Source organism: Bos indicus, chromosome 6 (assembly GCF_029378745.1).
Source record: "Bos indicus isolate NIAB-ARS_2022 breed Sahiwal x Tharparkar chromosome 6, NIAB-ARS_B.indTharparkar_mat_pri_1.0, whole genome shotgun sequence".
NCBI classification, from domain to species: domain Eukaryota; kingdom Metazoa; phylum Chordata; class Mammalia; order Artiodactyla; family Bovidae; genus Bos; species Bos indicus.
This window is the reverse complement of record NC_091765.1, coordinates 92,491,177-92,514,415: the sequence shown is the minus strand read 5'-3', so window position 1 is coordinate 92,514,415 and position 23,239 is coordinate 92,491,177. Positions and strand designations below refer to the sequence as shown.

The window sequence follows — 23,239 nt, the reverse complement described above, 5'->3', positions numbered from 1 at the left end:
TGAGGGACAGAAGCCGCCACTGGCCCCTAGGATAACCTTCTTTCACATGCTCTCGTGGCCGTTTCCCAGGAAGCATCTCTCTTGGGTTTCATCCAAGGACTCCAGACCCTTTACTATCCTGGCCACAGCAGCACGACAGCCAGAGGGGCTCACACAACTCAGGGTGAGCAGACCCGGGTGAAGCAGAGCTGGGCTGCCTCTGCAGCAATGAGATCCTTCAGTGTTAAAGGCAATGCTTTCCAGAGAAGGAAAACATTCTATTCCCTTCCAAAGTCCTGATCATAGTGGGGATGACTAGAGGGATTGATAATAGCCCTATCCAGAGAAGTCCATATGCTGAACAGAAGGAGGTAGAAGCAGTTCTGAGGAATTACTCTCATCTCCTAATTACGACGGCAGACAGCACAAATCGAGTTGAAATTTCGGTTAGGTTGAAATCTCAGTGTTACTATTCACGAGATGGCTCTCACCAAATCATTTAATTTTCTAGCTAAGCTTCAGTATGACTTTCTTTACATAAAATGTCCAGAAGAGGCAAATCTACAGAGACAGGAATGTACAGACTGGTAGTTGTCAATGTCTGTATATGCAGATGTGCTAAGTCCCTTCAGTCGTGTCCAACTCTTTGCAACACTATGGACTGTAGCCCACCAGGCTCCTCTGTCCATGGGATTTTTCCAGGCAAGAATACTGGAGTGGGTTGCCATGCTCTCCTCTAGGGGATCTTCCCAACCCAGGGATCAAACCCGAGTCTCTTATGTCTCCCGCACCGGCAGACAGGTTCTTTACCACTAGCGCCACCTGAGAAGCACCCACCAATGGCTGGGATGGTTAGAAGGCTGACATCTAGAAAGTACACGGTTTCTCTCTGGGGTGATGGAAATGTTCTAAAATTGATTGTGGTGATGGTCACACAATTCTGTGAATACTAAAAACCACTGTGCCACCATCACGGGATGGTCCTTACATGAGGACTTACACTCATCGTTGCGTTGATCTCTGCCACCGTTTCTTCATCTGTAGGGAACTGATAGATCTGGACCCCGTTGCTGACGAGTTCACTCATGATCTTACTCTTGAATTTGTGCAATTCGTTCTTGGCAATGGTGTCCGCTTTTGCAATTATTGGAATGATGTTCACCTGTAAACCAAACACAGCCATTTTTATTTAATTCCAACATGAAAAACAGACAAATGAATAAAATACAGAAAACACAGAAATGGAAATTGTACAACTTCACTTAGAAAATATAGAGATGATATTGAAAATTGCACTTTCGACCTAGATGCAAAATTCAGAAGATATTCGATAACCTTTTAATTCCATCTCTGAACACTTTACTTCCTCCCATCTGGCACTGAAAGAAAGCATCCTTGTAATTTCCTCTTCTGTGCCACCTCATTCTTCCTTACCGTGTAAAAGGAAGTGTTACTCTATAACAAAGAAGCCTATTCTTTGAGTAACCAGCCACTCCTCTGTGACTCCTCCCAGCTACTTTAGGAGCTTGATTTTTGCATGTTTCTAACAGTCTAATACCAAGGTTTTTGGTAGTTAGAATAGTGGAACATTCAGCTCTATGAGGAGAGCATCCTTTCTTTCTTCTGATGACCTGAAAATTGCTAGGAACAGGGAACCTAAGCATTAACCAAAACAAAAATGGTTTCACCTACTTTTAAATTTTTCAAAATCACATCAACTAATTCTCTTGAGAACCAGCTTCTATCAGATTACTTTGTGCCAGAATGAGACCTAGTGCCAAAGACAAAACTCGCTTTCAGAGCATCGGATACAGAGAGCTCGGGATTTGACAGCAAAGGCAGAAAGCCCGGGACAAGGCCTGAGGACCCTCCAGCTCCAGCCCTAAAGCCCAGGGTGGGCCACTCTTCTCCTAGCTTGCCCTGACACTGTCCATAAGGCACATTTTTTGAAATTCACTTTTAAAGAATAACTTCCTTCCACTCCCTGTTTGGTACAAAGGTTTCACTAAGATGCTATTGACATCTGATACCGAAGCCAGGTCAGTTGAAAAGGGAACAGAAAGTGGTCCCAGCCAGAGAAAAGAGAGACTTCTGGGAGGTTTTCTGGGTCATGTCCGCATTCCTTTGCTTCTCCTTTTATCCCAAGAGCCAAATCAAAAATCCCTGATAAACCAGAATGAGATGATCCACTGATGGAAAAAACCTCTTCTTCCCTATTCCTTTACCACTCCTAACCTTATCACGCGTGGGCTCCCTCCAGCAAGTTGGAGGCTGAGGCAGACATCACTGAGGGCTGGTGAATGTCTGAATCAGGACCTGGGCAACAAACTCCTCCCTGTTTTTCATATTGGCTAACTTTTGTGCACATTTGGTATTCAGTTAACACCAACATGCACAAAATGGCAGAGGGTCATACTTTCCTGGCCAATTTGATGAGAGTAGACAGAAGAACCAAGCAAATTTAGATTTAAAATCTCTTCTTCTTCAGAAGAAGGTGCCTGGAAATCTTTTCTGAAATTATATGTTTGCCTTAATTCTTCACTTCACTAGTACCAACAAACCTTTGACAACATCATTTTCAAATTCTCTCCAGCATTACTCTACAATAATATTAATCCTTTGAAAGCGGTTCAACTTGCTTTATAGTGATGGCTTTGTTTTTATTAACTGCATTTGCCTTTTCTTTCCCCTTTGAAATCAACTCTACGAAGCATAATCCTATTGTTGGATATCACCCTGACGTGGTCTACAAGCTCTGCCTCAGTGAGGAAGCCACCTCCCTCTGCCTGCCTCCCAGCCCTGCTTTCAAGGACCCGAGAGTGCAGGGAGCAGGGTCCCCCTGCCCATGACTCCTCACCCTCAATGGCTCACTGCAGCTGAATCAAATGAGGTGAGGGAAGGTTTCTATTTATTCTCCCAAGAATACTCTAGCTGCAGGAGTCCTTTCTGGCTGGTAGAATATGTTTGTGTAAAGCAGTGCGCCTGTGCAGGCTGGGGCCTGGGGAGCCTGGCATGGTATCAGCATGCAGGCCTCCTGTGGGCTGGTTCAGGCAGAGACCTTGGGGACAGGCAGATCTTCTCAGCGGTCTCTATTATGTCCCTCCAGGGAGAAAGCATCCTTTAAACAGAGTTGTTGGACAGAAAATAACACCCAACAAAGCCCCGTAAAGATACTAGGACTTGTTACTGATCTCAAAAGCAGGTTAGAATCTAAGAGGAAACACTAGAGCAGAATTCTGTGATTGTTCTTGTTGCCGTTTGCTGCTGCTTTATTTCACAATGTATTGTCTTCCTACTTATTTCAAAATGGAAAATCAAATTAGTCGTCAAGTACATCATCAAATGCGGTCAAACTTAGCAGCCCCTTTCTCAAATGTTGTGAAGGAGAGAGGTTACACGTGTGCAAAGATCAGGGGTCAAACGCATTCTGAGACACTACTTCCTTTGAACACATGGTACAGATCTGTTTTAAAATCTAAGAAATTAGACCAACCTTATCACATAGATAAAGAATTAACACTTTTTAAAAAATTTTTAAACTTTAAGTTAAAGCCAAACCTATACAAACCCTTCAAAGAGAGGTTTAAAGCAAGTTTTTTTAAAAAAATAAATCGTGAATTACTGTTCAATCTCCCTAAATTTAACCCTTCCTACGACCCTTTAGGTGTCTCCACTATCTGATTCCCCTACCCTCAACAGAGCACACATTAGTGCTAATTTAAGAACTGAAGCTCTCTTTTCCTCCCTGGCTGCTTGAAGATCAGCCGCCATCACGAATGACGCAGCAACTATCCGGACCAGTAAGTTCACGACCAACCAACTACTTCAGCAGAAACAATGTCCTTTACCCCAGAAAGGCAATAGTCCCTAAGACAGAAATTCAGGAAAAACTGGCCAAAATGTCCAAGACCAAATGTCATCTTTGTATTTGGATTCAGAACACATTTTGGTGGTGGTGAGACAACTGGCTTTGGCATGATTTACTGTCATTCCTTGGATTATGCGAAGAAGAATGGGTCCAAACACAGGCTTGCAAGACACGGCCTGTATGAGAAGAACAAGACCTCAAGAAAATAGTGCAAGGAACACAAGAAGAGAGTGAAGAAAGCCAGGGGGGCTGCAAAGGCCAGTGCTGGTGCTGGCAAAAAGTGAGCTGGAGCTTGGACGACAGAAGGAGTAAAGATTCTGCAATGACTCTATCTGTGGTGATTGTACAGATTTTTCATGAAAGAGAAAATAAAGAAGACCTCTTACCTGAAAAAAAAAAACAAAAAACTAAAGATACTTTGTAATAAGCTACATCATTTTGCTTTGTCCTCTGTCCAATATCTAGAGGTTTTGAAACATTTTTTTTCATATTGTTAAACCTTATGGTTCTGTAAGCCAGTGAAAATAAATACAGGGTTAGGAAGCAGAGGTGGGGATGAACAGGTGGAGACTTCTAGGGTAGTGAAACTACTCTATTTGATACTCTAGTGATAATTACATGTCATTATAAATGTGTCCAAGCCCACAGAATGTACAATATCAAGAGTGAACGCCGGTGTAAACTATCGACTTGGGGTGACAGGGACGTGTCAATGGAGGTTTTTTGATTGTATTAATAACAAATGCACCATTTTGGGGGGATATTGGTAACGGGTGGCTATGCATGTGGAAAATAGGGAATCTGTTGAAAATATCTGCACTTTGCTCTTAATTTTGCTGTGAACCTAAAACAGCTTCCCTGGTGGCTCAGATGGTAAAGAATCTGCCTACAATGCGGGAGACCTGGTTTGATCCTTGAGTTGGAAAGATCCCCTGGAAGAGGGCATGGCAACCCACTCCAGGACTCCTGTCTGGAGAACCCTCATGGACAGAGAAGCCTGGTGGGCCATAGACCATGGGGTTGCAAAGAGTTGGACATGACTGAGCGACTAAGCACACACAAAACTGTAAAAAATAGTCTTTAAAATAAAACACCAAATTACACCAAAAGCAGAGGTCCCCTGGGGCCTCTGGACAAAGGTAATCTTAGGGGAGAGTGGACGGCACCTAGAGCAGCAGTGAGTACCTTACTGTCCAGCTTCTTCATGGTGACCAGGTCCAGGGACTTGAGCGAATGGCCAGTGGGGGCAATGAAGTAGAGACATGCGTGGATCCTGGTGTCATGGTAGTTGAAGAGAGAACGTTTGATCTTCAGTTCCTCTTGCAAGTAGGCCTCAAACTGGGCATCGATATATTCCACGATCGGCTTGTAGCTAGAAGGCAGAAGACGGTTATTAAAACACATTTTTAAATCAGCATGTCGCTAGTCTCAAACTCTTTGTACAGTCCTCCAGGAAAGTCCTTAGTGGTTCCCTGTTCTCTAAGAGCTAGAGTCCAAGCTCCTTACCTTGGCAGCCCAGACCTTTGGCCATATGACCCCTAAACATCACCCCAGGCTCCCCTATCCTTCTCCTTCCTAGTTCATGCTTTCTGCCCCGCATGGCAAGCTCCCGCCTGCCTCCAGGCCTTTGCTCATGCTAGATCCCCACCTGGAATGGTCTTCTTCCTCTTAATCTCCTGGCTAACATTCATCCTTTTAAAACAGCAATTAGAAATATGTAGGATACACTGTCACTGCCCCCATGGCACCCATGAAGGTATTGCTAAGAGACTGTGGTATTCTTCCCTGCTGGGCCAAAACTGAGCCTCAAAATCTGTCCCAGTAAAGTGACTTTGACAGGCTCTCCCAACTGAATGGCATTGGTGCCCAGAGTGAAACTCCTCTGTGGTTTTAGGATGTGGCACCATCTCCGGCTGGCAGCCTCTCCCTGCTCCTCTGCCCAGTCCTTCGGGGAGGAGGGCTAGCTACTCTGTACTCTCAAAAAGCCCTGCGCCTGCCATGACCTCATCTATAAATGGAAGTGCCTGGTCTATTAGGATCAAGGTTCCTTCCAACTCTCAATTTTATGATTTGAAGGTAAACTCTCTTCTCACCAAATCCTAATTCAAATCTGTTTTGAATAATTATGCATGACTCTATGAACTGACCACAAACACTATCATTAATAGCATATGCGGGATATATATTCAATAAACCACATGTTCTCCAGGGACAAAGTAGTTCATTAGGTCACTATGGAAAAGCCACGAATTCTTCCAGGTCTCCACAGGGACTGCTCAGAAGCTAGTGTCAGCACCAATGAGATGGGTGGATTAGGAATGAAATGGGTTAATCCTTCCCCAGACTTACTACCTTGCTGAGGAATGATTTAAGCTTTAAGAAAAATAAAAACCTCTCAACACTCAACTTGCAAACCCATAAATTAAACTGAAATCCCTGAAAGGGAACTATAAATCTTTTATAATGAGGATGACAGCAGATGTCCTAAAAGAAAAAAAAAAAAATTTATGACCAAAACTGAAAACAGAAAAAAGTTTTCTTCTATTTTCCTTTGGTGATTTACTACAATCCATTGATTCAATCTGAGCAAAGCCTCTAGAGGTTTAAAGAAAAAGTAGACTGTGCCTGAATAAAATCCTTAACATAATAGAAATCCCAATGAATTCCAATAGAAAGGATGAACAAGCAATAAGATTCTTCTACATGTTCCAATTTTAAAATATAGGCAGGTAGGGCTTCTCTGGTGGTTCAGTGGTTAAGAACCAGTACAATGCAAGGGACACTGGTTCGATCTCAGGTCCGGGAAGATCCCACATGCCATGGACCAACTACCACGCCATAACTACTGAAACCCGCATGCCCTAGAGTCCGTGCTCTGCAACGAGAGACGCTACTGCATGAGAAGCCCTCACACCACAACTAGAGGAGTCCCTGCTTGCGGGAACTAGAGGAGACTCTCACACAGCAACAAAGACCCACTGTAGCCAAAAAAATAAACCAATACATAAATTAAAAATTTTTTTAAATATAAGCAGGTATTATATAACAATATTAATAATCATTATTATGATAGGATAGTTATATAAAATGGTGGTTAGAAGCATGGACTCAAGTCAGACCAACTAAGATCAAACTCCAAATCCACAACTTTCTAACTTGCTTTGGACAAGTTACTAAACCTCTCTGTGTCTCAATTTCCTCACAGGTAACATCAAGAACAAAAATATCACCTATATCAGAGCTAATGTGACAAATAAGTGAGCTAGTATATGCAAAAAACTAGCACATCAAAGTGTGAGATTTAACTGTTTCACAGTAATTTAATCAACCACAAATAAGAGAAAAGCAAGCCTCAGTTTTCAAAAAAGACAGGAAAAAAAAGAAAAAGGAACTTTGTACTGACCTAGATCCATGGTAACTCTTCTGCCACTGACTCATGCCCTGTAGGGCAGTGGCCCAGGCCACTTCAACGAGGCCCACTCATGCCCTGTGAGTCCAAGGCCAGACTTCGGGTCCCCTGACACTGAGGCAAGTGCTCGGGGAACCAGGGACCCCCCAGCACCCTCTGAGCCCGGAAGGGAGGAAAGCAGCTCATGGTAGTTGCTCCTTCCTATCCCCGCAGTTCCTGATTTGCAGCTTCCTAGCACCTCCCCCAACGGTGGTCCAAGAATGTTTCTTCTTTCTAGTAATTTCCTTTCTGCCTTTGGTCTTGATTCTGTTCCACCAAGATTATGGGAGGCATTGCACCTCTCCTTTTCCAGTGAGGAACGCTTTCTGCCCTGGATTCAGCATCTCCGAAGCCATCTGTGGTTCTCGGCTTACGTTTCAGGCTTCCTGCCGCCTTCCCCTGTTTAGGAGTTTGGGCCAATCTTTTCAATCTCCTTTTCCCTGTGTGCAGTTTCCTTGGAAAATCACATTTCCTCTTGTGTTTCACTTAACCAGATCTCTTACCTAAGTTTCAGAACTCCATCCAACTGCTTACCAGATATTTCCACTTGCTCTTTTAGCTAAGTGCCCAAAATCACACTTCGTCTTGTCCCCAAACCCTACTAGCCCGTATTCCTTAGCTCAGCAGATGGCATCTCCATCCACACCACTGGCCAAATCAGAATCCTAGGTTCAACCCAGAGACTGATCACACAGAGCCTACCTCCCACATATAGCCAAGCACAAGATCCCATCTGTTCTAGCCTCTAGAGCATTATAAACAAATATATGTATTTCAGGAAAACTATTGACCAAAATCACTATTCCCTGCATTCCACATTTAATTGTGTTGATGAAACAGCCTCTCTTGATGCATATAGTAAGTCAGCCTAGTGGCTCTGTTCTCCCTTCACATCCTTCAAATAACCCCTGCCCTCTCTCCATCTCCTGTCCACGTGTGATCTACACTCAAAGTCACAAAATAAGGAAATTTCATCCTTATTTTTGCCTTTTGCTAGTTTCCATTCTTATAGCGAGGATACCTATTTATATTCTGGTTTTGCCAATTCAAACTTCTTTGGATTGTAGCCATATCAAGCAGAGGAAAGGGGGCAGGTAAACCAAATCAAGTTGTATGTTTACACATAATTTCCTTTTAAGGCATGAGGATATCCCTTTTTATCCTCCACTCTTTTTTTCCCCCCATAAATATCCAGCCATTAAAAAAAAAAAAAAAAAAAAAAAATTGACAGTGGTTGACCCTAAGAGTGATAGGAAAAAGTATTGTATACAAAGTTTTCTAGCCACCCAAGGTACCCACTGATCATGCTTGCAAAATAGCCCATGCCATTGTTCAGGGACTGACTCTCTATTTTGTATATGAACAGATAAAAGATACCTGCCATATATTTTCCTCTCTCTTGCTATCTATTAGCCAAAGCTAATTTTCCTTATCCTTCTACTACCTCTACCAGAAAGTGTGACTAAGACAGAATTTAAAGATCAAACAGACCACTCCATTACCACTTTATAACTCTGATAAAGATTCAGCGAGTTTGAGGAGTCTCTCAGTGGGCTTTAATTAGCCATGCTTTTTGTGCTATCATCATAGTTTGTAAGACGCTACTAACATTCTCCCATCTCCTAAATATGCAGAATATATATATTCTGCAGCAGAAGTAGAAGCATTCTTCCAGTAGAAGAATCTACTATAGCAGATTGCGATTTCCCTTCTCCTCTAGACCTCTTTCCTTCTTCACTGAATAGTAGAGACAGCAGAACAAGAATGTCCTTAGACCACGAAGAGTTAATCATGCTATTAAACAAAACAGGAGACCTTACCAGACCTCTCTTCCTGCCTCCTTCTAGCTAGCCTGGTCCAAGGCAGACAGTGATGCAGGAATGCTGACATGTCCAAAGCCTACATACACAAACTGGGACATTCTTGAAGTCTTGCGTCGATGGCAGAAAAGCTTGCCTAATCCTCAAAGTAGTAAAAATAATCATGGGTTTGGAGAAACAACACATCCCTTCGCATATGTTTACATACTGATACAAAAATGCATACCCCACTTCCAATTTTTTTGATGGAAGCAGACCCTATCTGAATGAGTAGTGTTTTTTTGTTTTTTTTTTTTAAACAAAAGGCATTTGGGTTTATAGTCAACAGTGTCAACAATCCTTCTGGAGCACAGAGTTCTAAATGCCACTCAAAGAGGTTATGCAATAGCTGTCAAGAAATTTCAGAAGAAAAAAAAAATATTTGGTATCTAGGTTAGGTTAATACCACACTTCCTCTCTTCTAAGTCTCCTTGGAAACTATTATTTGACCCAAATGAGTCAGAAATTTTCTTAAAGAGGCCTCCAGCTGCAAATGTGTGGGTCAGCCTTGTACTGGCCACCTGCTGCTCAGGGCTGGCGAGTGAAAACCCACCAGAAGGGTAGGAAGTCACCATTTAAAGGAGAAGTAAAAAATGTAGTGGCAGTGCTGGGGCGATGACGAGCAGGAATAGCTCAAGGAATCTTAGCAGCAAAATGCACGAGGATGGTTCTCATTCCCTCCAGAAGGCACCCCGAAAAAGTCCGGCTGCTGCCTGACCATCAAGCAGTGCACACGCCTGGCATTCCGCAACCCCAGGGAGAAACCTGCACAGGTCAGAGACGGAGACCCGCCTTGTTTCGATGGGTCCTCCTGACCATAAGAGGACCAGGAGCCCCCTGGCTTGCTTCCCGGCTCCCATAATGCACTTGTGCTCTTCTGCTTGTCATCAGGGTTTTCTCTTCATCTGTTCTACTGAGCATGACACACAGCATTCAGACAAGAACCTCTCCATCATTCCTTGGAATTGAAGTCATAAATCAAGAGCAACTGCTCAGCTGCAGGAGCTGTGCTTAGCTGATCCCCACTCAACACAATGTACAGATAGTCCATTTTGACAGATGCAAAATAAAATCTTTCTTACTGTGTCTAACAATTGCTCCTGTTATTCCAGGCCAATGTTTACTGAAGAGCATATAAACTGCTCTATAGATAAACTAGAGCTCAGTGCTCAGCTAGAGCGTGCATTAAATATTTCTCTGTCATTACTATGGGTACATCTTTATATCAGAGACAGTTAAAATGTATCTAGACAATACACAGCTCTAGATTTTTAAAAAATGGTTAAAATTCCTCTTTAGAAAACACACACATATACCATACACAGTTCAGAGGAAAATGAAGCAAACAAAGAAACAAAACCTGGTATGATACAAGTGAAGTGTCTGAGCCCTAAGCAAACAGACTGTAACTTAAAGTGCTGGTTGTCTTATTCCCATTAAGTTGTCACTGCACAAAAATGTCTCTGGAAGCCTCCTTCTAGAATTATCTTTGGGCCTGGGACAGTTTAACTTTCTCAAACTTTTTCTGGAGAATGAACATAAATATTTAAAATAATCATAAGGGATTCAAAGATTAGTGAAGAAGATGAGTGGTCTTGAGATGAATGCATGGGCGCAAACCAGGAAGGTTTAAAACTTAAACACCTCCCTCAAATAAGGACTACAGAAACTCAAAGAGTCGAACTGGCTTGGCTCTATCAATTGAGAAGGTTTGTTTTATAAAAACAAAACTTCACAGTAATACTTTATAATTAGGTGAAGTTTTGTCAACCAGTTTTAGTGAATACATAAGATGGACTTACGGGCTACCCTGGTGGCTCAGCTGGTAAAGAATCTGCCTGCAATTCAAGAGACCCCTGCTTGATTCCTGAGCTGGGAAGATCCCATGGAGAAGCGATAGGCTACCCACTCCAGTATTCCTGGGCTTCCCTGGTGGCTCAGCTGGTAAAGAATCTTCCCACAATGCAGGAGACCTGGTTTCAATCCCTGGGTTGGGAAGATCCCCTGGAGGAGGGCATGGCAACCCACTCCAGTATTCTTACCTGGAGAATCCCTATGGACAGAGGAGCCTGGTGGGCTGCATGCAGTCCATGGGGTCACAAAGAGTCGGACACGACTGAGTGACTAAGCCCAGCAAGACTGACTTATTGCTAATAGCTTCTGTCTACATATAAACTATAGGATCAAAATTTTGAAGGAAAAAAAAAAAAAGACATTTTATTTCTTAAGCAGGTTAAACATATCTGTTTTCTACACTGACAAAGACGTTTGTTATAAATACATTATCTGGTTAGCTTAACAAACCCTCGCTGGATAGAGAATGATCTGAATTCCTCACTAGGCTCCACTGAGACCACACTCATTATTCAGACTCAATGTGGCCATTCTGCACCCAGCAGGCCACCCAACTGTGAGCAGCCTACAGGAAGACTCAGACAATGCATAAAGGAGCCACAGTGCTCACACCACAGCTCCAGCATCAGTACTAAGATCCTGAGCCGGCTGGAGATCAGCTACGATATTTCCCATTGAGCTTTCACAAACACGCTTTCTTCACTTTGGGTTTTAGAAGCGGATACCCCTGGCTGCCAAAGCCATCAAAATACAGGATTACCCCCTATGATTACCACACCCCTCCTCCAGGCTCAGCCATTCACAGCGCCCTTCCTTAGACCCCACCTGAAAAGAGATTGTGTGCAGATCCCACTCTGAGACCTGAGAGTATCTAGTGTCATTCTCTTAGAGTGAGATAAACTGCCAAGGACCCATAGCTGGTTATTGGCAGAATTCAGACCACAACCTGGGTCTACTAGATCCTGGGCTCTAGTTTCTTGGGCAAAATCATTATTGACTCCAAGTTTTCACTCAGAGCTATAGGAATTTGGGGATTAAGTCAAATATCCCAATCTGTCTCAGTGACTAGGAGAGCATGAGTACCTGCATGCATGTTAAGTCATTTCAGTCGTGTCCGACTCTTTGTGACCCTATGGATTATAGCCCGCCAGGCTCCTCTGTGCATGGGATTCTCCGGGCAAGAATGCTGGAGTGGGTTGCCATTTCCTCCTCTAAGGGATCTTCCCAAGCCAGGGACTGAAACCGTGCCTCTCATACCTCCTGCGTTGGCAGGCAGTGTCTTTACCACTAGCGCCACCTGCGAAGCCCTAGGAGAGCAGGGCAGATGCTCATTCCAAACTCCTCTTACTTTTTAATGCCTGGTTTTTGTTTTGTTTTCTTGGCAGAGTTAAAGTGACAACATCAACAACAACAAAAAACAAACCAGAAACCACATTCCCCAGACCCTCTTGCAGCTCGTGTTCAGATGTGGCCTACTTTCTGCCAAGCAGCTGCAGCCATACGAGACCTGGAGGCAGGGAGCATGTCCCCCAAGGCAGAGGCCACACACAGGGAAAGGGGTTCTTCTTGCAAGTGGTGATGAAGGCATTCGGTTAATAGGAACAGATTCAGTGGAGGTTCTGGAGACCTGTCCCCAGCATCACAGGTACCAAATATATACAGTAATTTGTGGCAGGAGTTCCATTAACCCTAGATGTTTCTCTAGACTGCTTTTCTAGATGGGAAAGCCCCCAAACCTGGTTCCATGACTTTTCCGGGAAAATATCATAAGCTAGCTTATTCCTTCTAACAAATCCCTTTTCTGCTCATACTAGCTGGAATCACGGAGAAGGCAATGGCACCCCACTCCAGTACTCTTGCCTGGAAAATCCCATGGATGGAGGAGCCTGGTAGGCTGCAGTTCATGGGGTCGCTAAGAGTCAGCCACGACTGAGCGACTTCACTTTCACTTTTTCACTCTCATGCATTGGAGAAGGAAATGGCAACCCACTCCAGTGTTCTTGCCTGGAGAATCCCAGGGACGGGGGAGCCTGGTGGGCTGATGTCTATGGGGTTGCACAGAGTCAGACACGACTGAAGTGACTTAGCAGCAGCTGGAATCAATTACATCAGCTGATTCTGACCTCAAGAACATTCTAAGAAAATTTCTCAGAGGGCAACAATGTCTTTTAGGTGACAGGAGACCAAGCCTTACAACAAGCGAACATTTAGTCTTTGTATTTACCCAGGATGAGTCTTGTTACCTCCTCATTCATTTACATCCCCACAAAATCCCAAGATGTACCTGTCATCTTTATTGATCTGATCTCCAAATCCCACGGTGTCAACGATGGTTAACTTCAGCCGCACATTGCTTTCCTGAAGCTCATAACTTCTGGCTTTTAACCGGACACCTGGTTCATTGTGAGTCGCTGGGTCACTTTCAAATTTCGTGTTGAATAACGTGTCCATTAACGTGGATTTGCCGATGCCCGTCTCACCTGCATGATCACAACAGAGAAATCAAAGAAGGTGTCAGTGCCTCTGAGACATCAGTTCACATCAGCAGCAGTGTTTTTTCTTTTTTTTTTAAATCATCGTGTTAGAAAAAATTTTTGAAAAGTCAGTCTCACCAGATATCCCACCACACACAAAAAAATAGCTCTTTCCGTGTGTGATCTATGGACTCCCTCTCTAGAAATGCTTTAATGGATTTCAAAAACCATTCGGCAGAGAAGATCTTGAATTTATAGATCAAGATGCTCTTTTTTACCTCTGAATAGAGAAACAGAACTTAAAAGCTTGCCTGTGGTCAGTCTGTGGTCATTTCAAAGACATAAACTGTAGCTCTTCCTTCCCTAAATGTTGGCATGCAAAACTATCAATATAGTACTTAAAAAAAAAAATCTATATTACTGAGTTTCTGTTACTAGGAAAATGTAAGAGACTGATTGCATTTATATTGAATTATCTGATACCATCTAATGTTGTGGGAAAGAATTACATCTTTTTCAAAACAACACTCTTAACAAATAACAACAAAAATAACAAACCCAGCTACAATTACTGAGCACTTACTTTCTACCACGTCCTGTGATAAGAGCTTCCGATGTACTATCTCATTAAACCCTAGTACTAATTCCTGTGGAATAAATGCTACTGTTTCCTCCCTTTTACAGATGAGGCATTAAAGCTTAGATAAGGTTTAAGTAACTTGTCTAAAGTCATATTGTTAAATGACAAAGCCAGGTTTCTAACTCGGGTTTGTGTGGTTCTAACACCTACATTCAACCAATTCTGACATTGTTACAGAGAAAACTGACTGCCTAATATTTTCAGGTATGGTTATGAATCTGTGAGAATCCTTTATATTATCTCCATTTGCATTTCCCAATTCAGTAGATGGCAAGCATTTGTTAGATGCCCTGGTATTCAGGCTGATGTTTGTGACAATGAAACTGAATGATGTTAAATGACCTGCAACGATGGCCTTATTGGTTCACATTATAGTTCAAGTCATCAGGTTTCACTGAGCCTCTAATATATGCAAATCAGAGTGGCAGGTATTATACTAAACCAATCAAATGGTAAGACCCAAATGTGGAGCCATGGAGAACTTTAACCTCCTCTTTAAAATAAAGCCAAGAAAAACTTTCTCTTGATACTAATTCTTGAGTCAAAAATAGTTGGCAATGAAAAAGAACCCACCCACTTCTGTGGCCGTGGCTGAGTGTGTGGGGGTAGAAATCAAGAAACATGATCTACAGGAATGCATTTTTTAAAATAAAATTTGGAAAATTTCCCCAATTAGATTTTCAGCTCAATTTAAACATACGAGTATACTCTAGCCCTTTCAACAAATCTCAATCCCATGATGTTCCTAGGGACAATATCTTGCATCTGAAGGGAGGGTTGCTGTAATGCCTTTTAGGAAGGTGACAATTCTATCCGAGAAAAAAAGAGCTCTGGGATTGGCAGCCTTAGGGCAACTTTCCCATTGAAAAGACAAAATCCACTTACTAATTAGAAGTTCTGTATTACTCATTGCTTTCCAACATAGTACAAAAATGAAGTAGAACGGAATTTCTCTGTAACTGAGCTTTCTCTAATTAGAAGCCTTCTGTGGTTTGCCACTGACTACCATGATTCATTTGTAGGATAAAAGTTAGTCAAGAACATTTGCCCAACTCTTCAGCTTTACCCATTGGACCTGATACACCTAAGATCAAAGAACTTCCTCCTTCATCAGTCTTCATTCAGCCAGTATCTTTTCCAGCTTTGTGCCAAGTGTTGGGAATACAACAGTGAACTGGCTGGATATGGTGTGCTGCCATAGCGTAGAATCTGATCTGGAACATGACTGAATCCCAACCAGACTCTGATTTACTATTATGGAATGGTATTTACATGTCTGCCATAACCACCTTCCTCTTACAAGCAAGACCATAGTTTATTCCTTGGCCCTTGCTAATGACCACAGGTAACTGGACCAGTGCTACCCCTCTGCTGCCCCCTGGGGCACCCCCAGGGCTGCACCCATGGAAGTGCAATTATGACGCTGAGAGAATGCTCCATATTGAACAGTGATCTGTGTATCTAATCACACTTCTCTCTTTGGGACTTTGAGTCTGCACACAGCATGATGGCACGAGAAAGAAAAGATATACTAAGAGAAGTGAATAAGCAGATGCCATGAGGCTATAAATAAACAGAAGACATGTTGTTGACAGACCATTAGCCAGGCATATAGGAGAAAGAGAGCAGACAGATACAGTAGACGTTAGTATCTGAAATTCATTCATTTATAATACTTCAGTATTTACTATGTAACAAGCACAGGTGCTGGGGATAAAACGGTAAATAACAGTAGCAACTGAAACGTCTTGAATTTCTGTGATATCCTGCATGTTGTTCAGAATCTCCATGAAGTCTGGCTGTGTAGCAGTCGAGACTGTTTCCTGTCTTCCTTACTTTCTTTAATATTCTAACCAAAAAGACCCATCAATAAACATAATCAAAAGTAGGCTCTGTTTCCTAATGCTCAACAAGCTCATAGCCATGATTGGTAACTTAACAAAATAACTCTTGAGCAAAATAAAGTTACTAAGTAATGGATACAGAAACAAAACAGGGTTTTCACTCATAAGATACAGAGAATCTGAACAGCAATTCAGTATTGAAGGTACTCCAGTCATTTTAAGTACATGAGTATCTTTCTCCATACAGCAAACTTCTTTTCAGAATTTACTGGAGTGGGTAGCCTTTCCCTTCTCCAGGGCATCTTCCCCACCCAGGGATTGAATCCAGGTCTCCCGCATTGCAGGTGGATTCTTAACCAGCTGAGCCACAAGGGAAGCCCAGAGTAAAGACAAAGGAAGAACCCCAGAGCTACCTTCTAAAATTTCCTCTATAAGGTCAAGGTTCTGACAGTGGAAAAGTGACCCATCTTCCTTCATCTCTTTCCCTCAGCACAGCAATAAAGACTACAATTTACATGGCAAGAATTCTAGGTTACCTGGACAGCACTGAAATCACCATTTACTAAGTTGAGAATTAGTTAAGCATATGTGAATCAAGAATATGATGCTTTTTTTTTTTTAAGGCAACATAATTTTAATTATTTGCATTAAGGTGGACATTATGAACAATTAGCATTCCAGGCCCTACTTACAGCACAGGGTTAATCAACGGGTTGGAAAAACCGCTGTTCTCTAAATTTCAGAGTGCTTAGCTTTCCATTTCTACGCTCTGTGCTTTGAAGAGCCCTAATTAGACACCGCTACCCTAGCAGCAGTGCAATTCACCAAAAGTATTTCACGAAGAAATGACAGTTTGGGGAATAAAAGGAATTCTAGAGAACTAGGAGAGCTTTCCAATGCGTTCATTGTTGAGGTCAATCTCTAGCCTCAGAAAAGAAGGCATTTTCTATACTTTTAAGGACACACAAGAGCAAAAAGGCTTCTTTTGAATTGAGTAACTGAAAGCCTACCTGGCGTAGGTTCCAACTCAAACCCAACAACCGCAACAATATTTCGAGACAATTAATGACTAACAGCAACTCTAAAACATCTCAGAACACCTGGCTCCGAGGAAGCCTTCCATAAAAAGTAACTGAAAAGTGGTCATAGTGATCACTTATACTGAGATTTGCCACTTTGGTAGATTTTTCTGAGTCTGTTGTTTATTCTGTGATAAGGTCATCTGCCTAAACAGTTGTTAGAGTAACAGGAGATTTACTCTTGAAGTGCTCTCTGGGGCTTCTGCTTCTCCTGCTCCTGCCAGTGCTGGTAAGCTGGACACACAGCACAGTGGCAGGCAGGTCTGCCTCTTCCATTCTCCTCTCAGGCTTACATAAATCTCAAGCTCTAAGCTGGACACTGTTAAAAAAGAAAAAGGAAAACAAAAAGAGCACAGAGGAATGTATTATTAATTAGAAGGTAATTACAAATAGTTGATCGGTGATTCAGCATTTTTACTCTGATTGCCAAAACTGGCTACTTGGATAATTATTATTATATCTACTCAAATAGCTGTGAATGAAGGTCTGTCTGTCTCCTCTAAACAGTCGAGGTTTTATTCTTGGATGGAGCCAGATAATCAGAGAGTTATGTTGTGTTATTTTAACTCCTCATAGAATCCCATTTGATGAAGCACACTTTGGCTAATACCACCAGGGACTTGGAAGACCTGCATGTGACCCTCAGCATCGCATGCCTCAGTGACCCCCAAGTAGGGGAAGCTCAGGAACCCAGGTTTAAATGGAGGGACAGCCACATATGTCTTTTCTGAAAATTTACAAGAGACATTTCTCCAGGTAAACTGTGCTTCATCTGGAGGAACCTGTTTTTACTTTATAGTTCTATAAGTCTGTCCTCATTAAATGTTTAACTTGTGTTTGGCACATTTGTGTTTAACAAATATCCATAGACTGATTGGGCCTCCCATGCTCTGGCCACACCAGCTAAGAGATGAATGTGTTCCTGAGAGAATCAACTCCTACAGGCAGATCTGACGGCTTTGCTCTGACTCCAACCTTCACTTTGTTTTCTGGGGTTAATTTTATCTTTATTCATTTATTTCTTCATTCCACCCTTAAACCACTTACACCCTTTCCTGGAAAAGCAAGCTGGGATAAAAACGTTTAAGATCTGATTGCAAAATTCCACAGCTAATGATGACACTATGGCCTTAGCTAAAATGATCTTAAACTCGTCTGCTTCCTATTTCTCTTCTGCCATTCTCTCAAAACAATCAGTGAACTTATTTTCTAAAACTCTGCTCTCAAAATGTGCTATTAATTTACTTTGACCCTACTTTGAACTGGCTGCTCTTCAAAAGCCGGGATGTCGCAGTATTTATCCCTCTGTGTAGGTGCACAAAGAACCACATACAGCAGATCAGTGGTGTAGCTTCTCACAGAGCTGGTGTCATTTTGGAAGGAGAATGACAACGATCAATAAATTTTGAATTGTGAAAATAGGCTGGGTACTAATTTAGAAATACAGTGTGGGTAAGAAAGAAAAGTTTATTAAAAAGAATGAAATAACGCCATTTGCAGCAACGTGGATGGACACAGAGAGTGTCATAGGGAATGAAGTATCAGACAGAGGAGAAATACTGTATGACATCCCTTATATGTGGAATCTCAAAAGAAATGATACAAATGAACTTACTTACAAATCAGAAAGAGACTCACAGTCTTAGAAAACCAACCTATGGTTGCGGGAGGGTGGGGGGAAGAGATCATTAGGGAGTTTGGGAAGGTCCTGTACATACTGCTATATTCAAAACAGATAACCAGCAAGGTTGTATCCATTGTACAGCACATGGAGCTCTACTCAATGTTACCTGCCAGCCTAGATGGGAGGGGTGTTGGAGGAGAACGGATACAAGTATATGTACTGCTGAGTCCCTTTGCTGTTCACCTACCACAACTAGAACAACACTGTTAACTGGCTATACCTGAATACAAAATAAAAAGTTTAAAGTTTAAGAAAGACATGCTTTATTTAAACTGAAGTACAGTTTTGGGGATAAACTGGTGTGTTACAGGCAAGATGGAGGGTAAGAGAACTATGAACCCGTGGCTGTCTGATACCTGATTTAGCATCAAGAATTCTCTTCCCGACTTCAGTGGTTGAGAATCTGCCTGCCAGTGCAGGGGACATGGGTTTGATCCACACGCTGCGGAGCAACCAAGCGCATTCGCAGCAGCTACTGAGCCCGCACACCTAGAGGCCATGCTCACAGCTAGAGAGGCCACCACAGTGAGAAGCACATGCACCGCAGCTGGAGAGTAGCCCCCACGCGCCGCAGCTGGAGAGTAGCCCCCACCCGCCGCAACTGGAGAGTAGCCCCCACTCGCCGCAGCTGGAGAGTAGCCCCCACGCACCGCAGCTGGAGAGTAGCCCCCACCCGCCGCAACTGGAGAAAGCCACGAAGAGCTAGTGCAGCCCAAAAAAAAAGAATTCTCTTCCCAGTTAAGTGAACACTGCTCTCCTGCTCTCTGTTACACTTCTCTCCAGGACTGAGAGAGAGAGGCTCTAACAATATTTAATTCAGTGCCTCTAAAACTAAACTAAGTGCACACCAGGATTAATTTCTGCCCTGGTTTGTTTCCTCTCTCTTTGCAACCTGTAGGCTCTTGCCACAAAACAAACTTACGATTCTAAGACCTTTTAGAAAAACATCAGCTTCCTTACTAGGATCATAACTTTTTTTTCAGTCTTTAATTTCCTTCCATATCTTTCACCCACAATAATGATGCTGTAAACACCATGGGTGCGCATACTGTGTAAAACACATAAATGCACAGTAGGATGACAAGGAGAAGAGAAAGTAGCATGGATACTCAAATATGACACCCACTTCTCTAAGTGGCTGTCAAAACATTTGGATCCACTAGAATGCTTTTCGTAGACTCTTACTTTAGAAACAGAGCATTAATTGACACTGAGAACTGTCTTCTTCTACAGATATTTTGCTGTAAAGTATTTGTGAAGGGATTTGATGTGTCTTATCCTCTGAAGAGAAGTACATTTAACTTAATGCTGACACTCCCTGTTTCTCAAAGAACTAAAGCTTGTTCCAACCAAAGGACTCCAAAGTGCTGTGCAAAAGAACCCGGATTGCTAGATATACGGGCAGAGAAGGAGGGGAAGGACTTACTATGAAGTAAAAAAAGGAAAATGTGAAAAACAGAACAGCATGATCTCATTTGTATAAAATCAAAACAAAACAGCACTTACCCAATCACGAGAGACCTGTTTATATCTGCCCAGTGTGTGTCTCCCCATGCTCTGCCTGCCTTCTGCCCACGTCTCCTCTCCTCGGGACCCTTGTGTGTTTCAGGGTAGATAAACCCCATCTCCCACCTCGGGTGGGTGGATGACTCAGGCCTGGTGGATCAGACAATCCCGTGACTATTGAAGAAGCTGTGTCAGGAATGGCTGCTTCTTCCCCCTGAGGTTGCTAAGCTGGCGACACCGCCAGCGGCCATACCACCTCAGTGAAGAAAAAGCCAAAACACAGGAAAAGCCACACAGAAGGGAGCAGGATCGGAAACTGGAGACGGAGCCCTGGAAATCCTCTTTGAATTCCTAGACCAGGCTGTTCTTAATTACACAACGCAGTATAGGACCTTTGCAGTGTGTTTTAGGGTTGAGGAAGAGCCTTAATTCAGTTTAAACTAGATTTCTGCAATTCTCGGTGGAAAATTTCCTAATCCAAGACCAGTCAGAGAGAGGTGCAACACTGCTGGCTCTGAGGATGGAGGAAAGGGTCCAAGCGTCAAGGAATGTGGGCAGCCTCTAGCAGAGGGGAAAAAAGGAAGTGTCTTCTCCCCTTGAATTCCACAAAGGAGCACAGCCTTGCAGAGGCCTTGATTTTAGCCCTGCAAGACACATGTTGGACTTCAACAAAACTGACATGCTCAACGCTCTGTGGTGACCTAAATGGGAAGGAACTCCAAGAAAAAGTGGATACATATATACCTGTGGCTGATTCACTTTGGGGTACAGTAGAAACTAATAACATTGTAAAGTTAACTACACTCCAATAAAAATTAATTTTTAAAAATTAATTAATGAAAAAGCTGTAAAATAATAACTGGTGTTGTTTTCAGCCTCTGAAAATAATTTCCAAGTGTAGGAAGTTTCTAGAAGGATTCTACAGTTTTATCTCTGTGGAATGAAAATGAGGGTGGGAGGGGAAAAGTAGGGATACTTTATAATTTTTGAATTAGAAATACGCATTATATTAGAGCAACCCTTGTGGCTCATATGGTAAAGAGTCCGCCTGCAATGCAAGAGACCTGGTGGGGAAGATCCCCTGGAGGAGGGCATGGCAATCCACTCCAGTATTCTTGCCTGGAGAATCCCATGGACAGAGCAGGCTGGGGGGCCACAGTCCACGGAGTCACATAGAGCTGGACACAACTGAGTGACTAACACACACACATGCATTATAATGGACTTCCCAGGTGGCGCTAGTGGTAAAGAACCCGCCTGCCAATGCAGGAGACATGAAAGACGTGAGTTCGATTCCTGGGTCAGGAAGATCCCCTGGAGGAGGACATGGCAACCCACTCCAGTATTCTTGCCTGGAGAATTCCATTGACAGAGAAGCCTGGCGGGCTACAGTCCATGGGGTCTCAAAGAGTCAGACACGACTGAAGCAACTTAGCACTCATAATATTAAGTACGTGAAAAACTAATTTTAAACGTGGTTAAGAATGGAGTCCAAGGGGTCTCAAAGAGTCTGACACAACTTAGTGACTAAAAAACAACCAGGAATGGAACCAGAGTAAAAACCTAAGAATCTCAGGAATCATCACCCACCCAGGAGAATCAGAATACCAGCTGCTTTCCAAATGCAACAGCACAGCATGGATGTGTCTTGTGAGGAATTCCAACTAGTATCATTAATTGCACTAGTAACACAAAGGTGAGCCAACGAGCCAACACTTGCATAGCACACACCAGGTCAAACCAGATCCTTCCAGTCTGGTTCCACTGGACCAGACAGCAGGGGCTGGAGCGTAACTCTCAAATGCATTCTAGAAGCTGATTTTGAAGGCAGGGCTGGGGGAGACAGACAAGAGAAGCCAGAATAGTAATTGGCCTACAACTTAGCATACTTTTCAATAGAAAAATCAACAAATTGCCAACAAATCACTATGCTAATGAAGAATCGCTCTGCTCTGCAATGAGCATTTAGCAGAAGAGAAAAGACAACTCATTTATGCCGCTCTGTAGAGCAAGCTGCCACTCCAGGGGGTCCCCTGCTGAATTTTAATGTGGGGGAAACAGAAACAAGGAGAGCTGGCGGCTCTGCTCATGTTCCTCTCTGGTGCTCGAGCCAGAACGCCAAACAGCGAGCTGGCTGGGGGGCAGGGTGGCGGTGGCTTTCAACACCCATGCACATGCCACATTCAACATGCCCCTCTCGAAGATTTTCAGAAAGGAAGATATCTAGCCCTCCCTCTCAACAACTGACTTCCACTGAATTCTCTGCTAAATTCACTTCATTTTACCTAGACAAGAGAAGTAAGTCAGGTACATTCTGCTAAGCTTACTGTAGGGAGGAGACATACAGAATATATATTGGCTACAGGTAGAATTCCTTTTAGTTTGTCTTGAAGTCTATACCCAGAAGACAATGGCCATGAAACAGTGTAGCCCGAGCCACTTCACTGCTGGGCAGCCTGGTCCTCCATCAAGAGTGACAGGAAAGCTGAAGGAAAGGCCATTATCTATTTCAAGGACACGTCTGCTTCCAATCAACAGGAGAGTCCTGTTTCTACTTTCCTCTTTTTCTCCACCTTCTTTCCTACCTTCCTCCTCTTGGTTTAAAAAAGATATGGCTAAAGAAGAAAAATACCGAGACCAGAAGCATAGGCCAATACATCACATTTAAAGGCTATGAATAAAACATACTGGAGACGCAAACACTTAAGTCAGATCTCTTTGGCCTTTTCCCATTTATCTACCAGGAATAAACGGAGATCAATTTCAGATTCCAATTGAAAGACTAAAGGTTAATTCAATAATTCAGGTGGAAAATTTATTTCAAGTATAAAATAGGATTTAAGATTGTCTTTTACTCTAAAAGCAAAATTTTAAAGTATTCTCAGTTTATCAAAGTGGTTAAAGTAATTGCAGATTTTACCTGCAGTAGGTAGAAGCATATCTTTAAAAGGATTTCAATGGAGATTACTACTGCAGCCTATTCAGAAACCCTGGAAACAAATTT

General features: G+C 42.8%; 1 protein-coding gene and 1 pseudogene across 9 annotated transcripts in view; one reads left to right on the top strand and one right to left on the bottom strand.

Moving 5' to 3' along the window:
- The window catches only part of SEPTIN11 (septin 11), a 145,528-nt gene that overhangs the window by 30,526 nt on the left and 91,763 nt on the right, over nt 1–23,239 (bottom strand). For all 9 annotated transcript variants that reach the window (XR_011567239.1, XR_011567238.1, XM_070791635.1 and 6 more), the window contains exons 3-5: nt 13,293–13,488; nt 5,033–5,219; nt 980–1,141 (exon numbers count right to left, since the gene is read on the bottom strand). Coding sequence is in view for 7 of the 9 variants with exons in the window: in XM_019962972.2 (XP_019818531.1) it covers nt 980–1,141; nt 5,033–5,219; nt 13,293–13,488 (545 nt within the window). In the remaining 2 variants the exon portion in view is untranslated. The remainder of the gene's footprint in view (nt 1–979; nt 1,142–5,032; nt 5,220–13,292; nt 13,489–23,239) is intronic.
- LOC109559953 (small ribosomal subunit protein eS24-like) lies at nt 1,990–4,360 on the top strand (annotated as a pseudogene).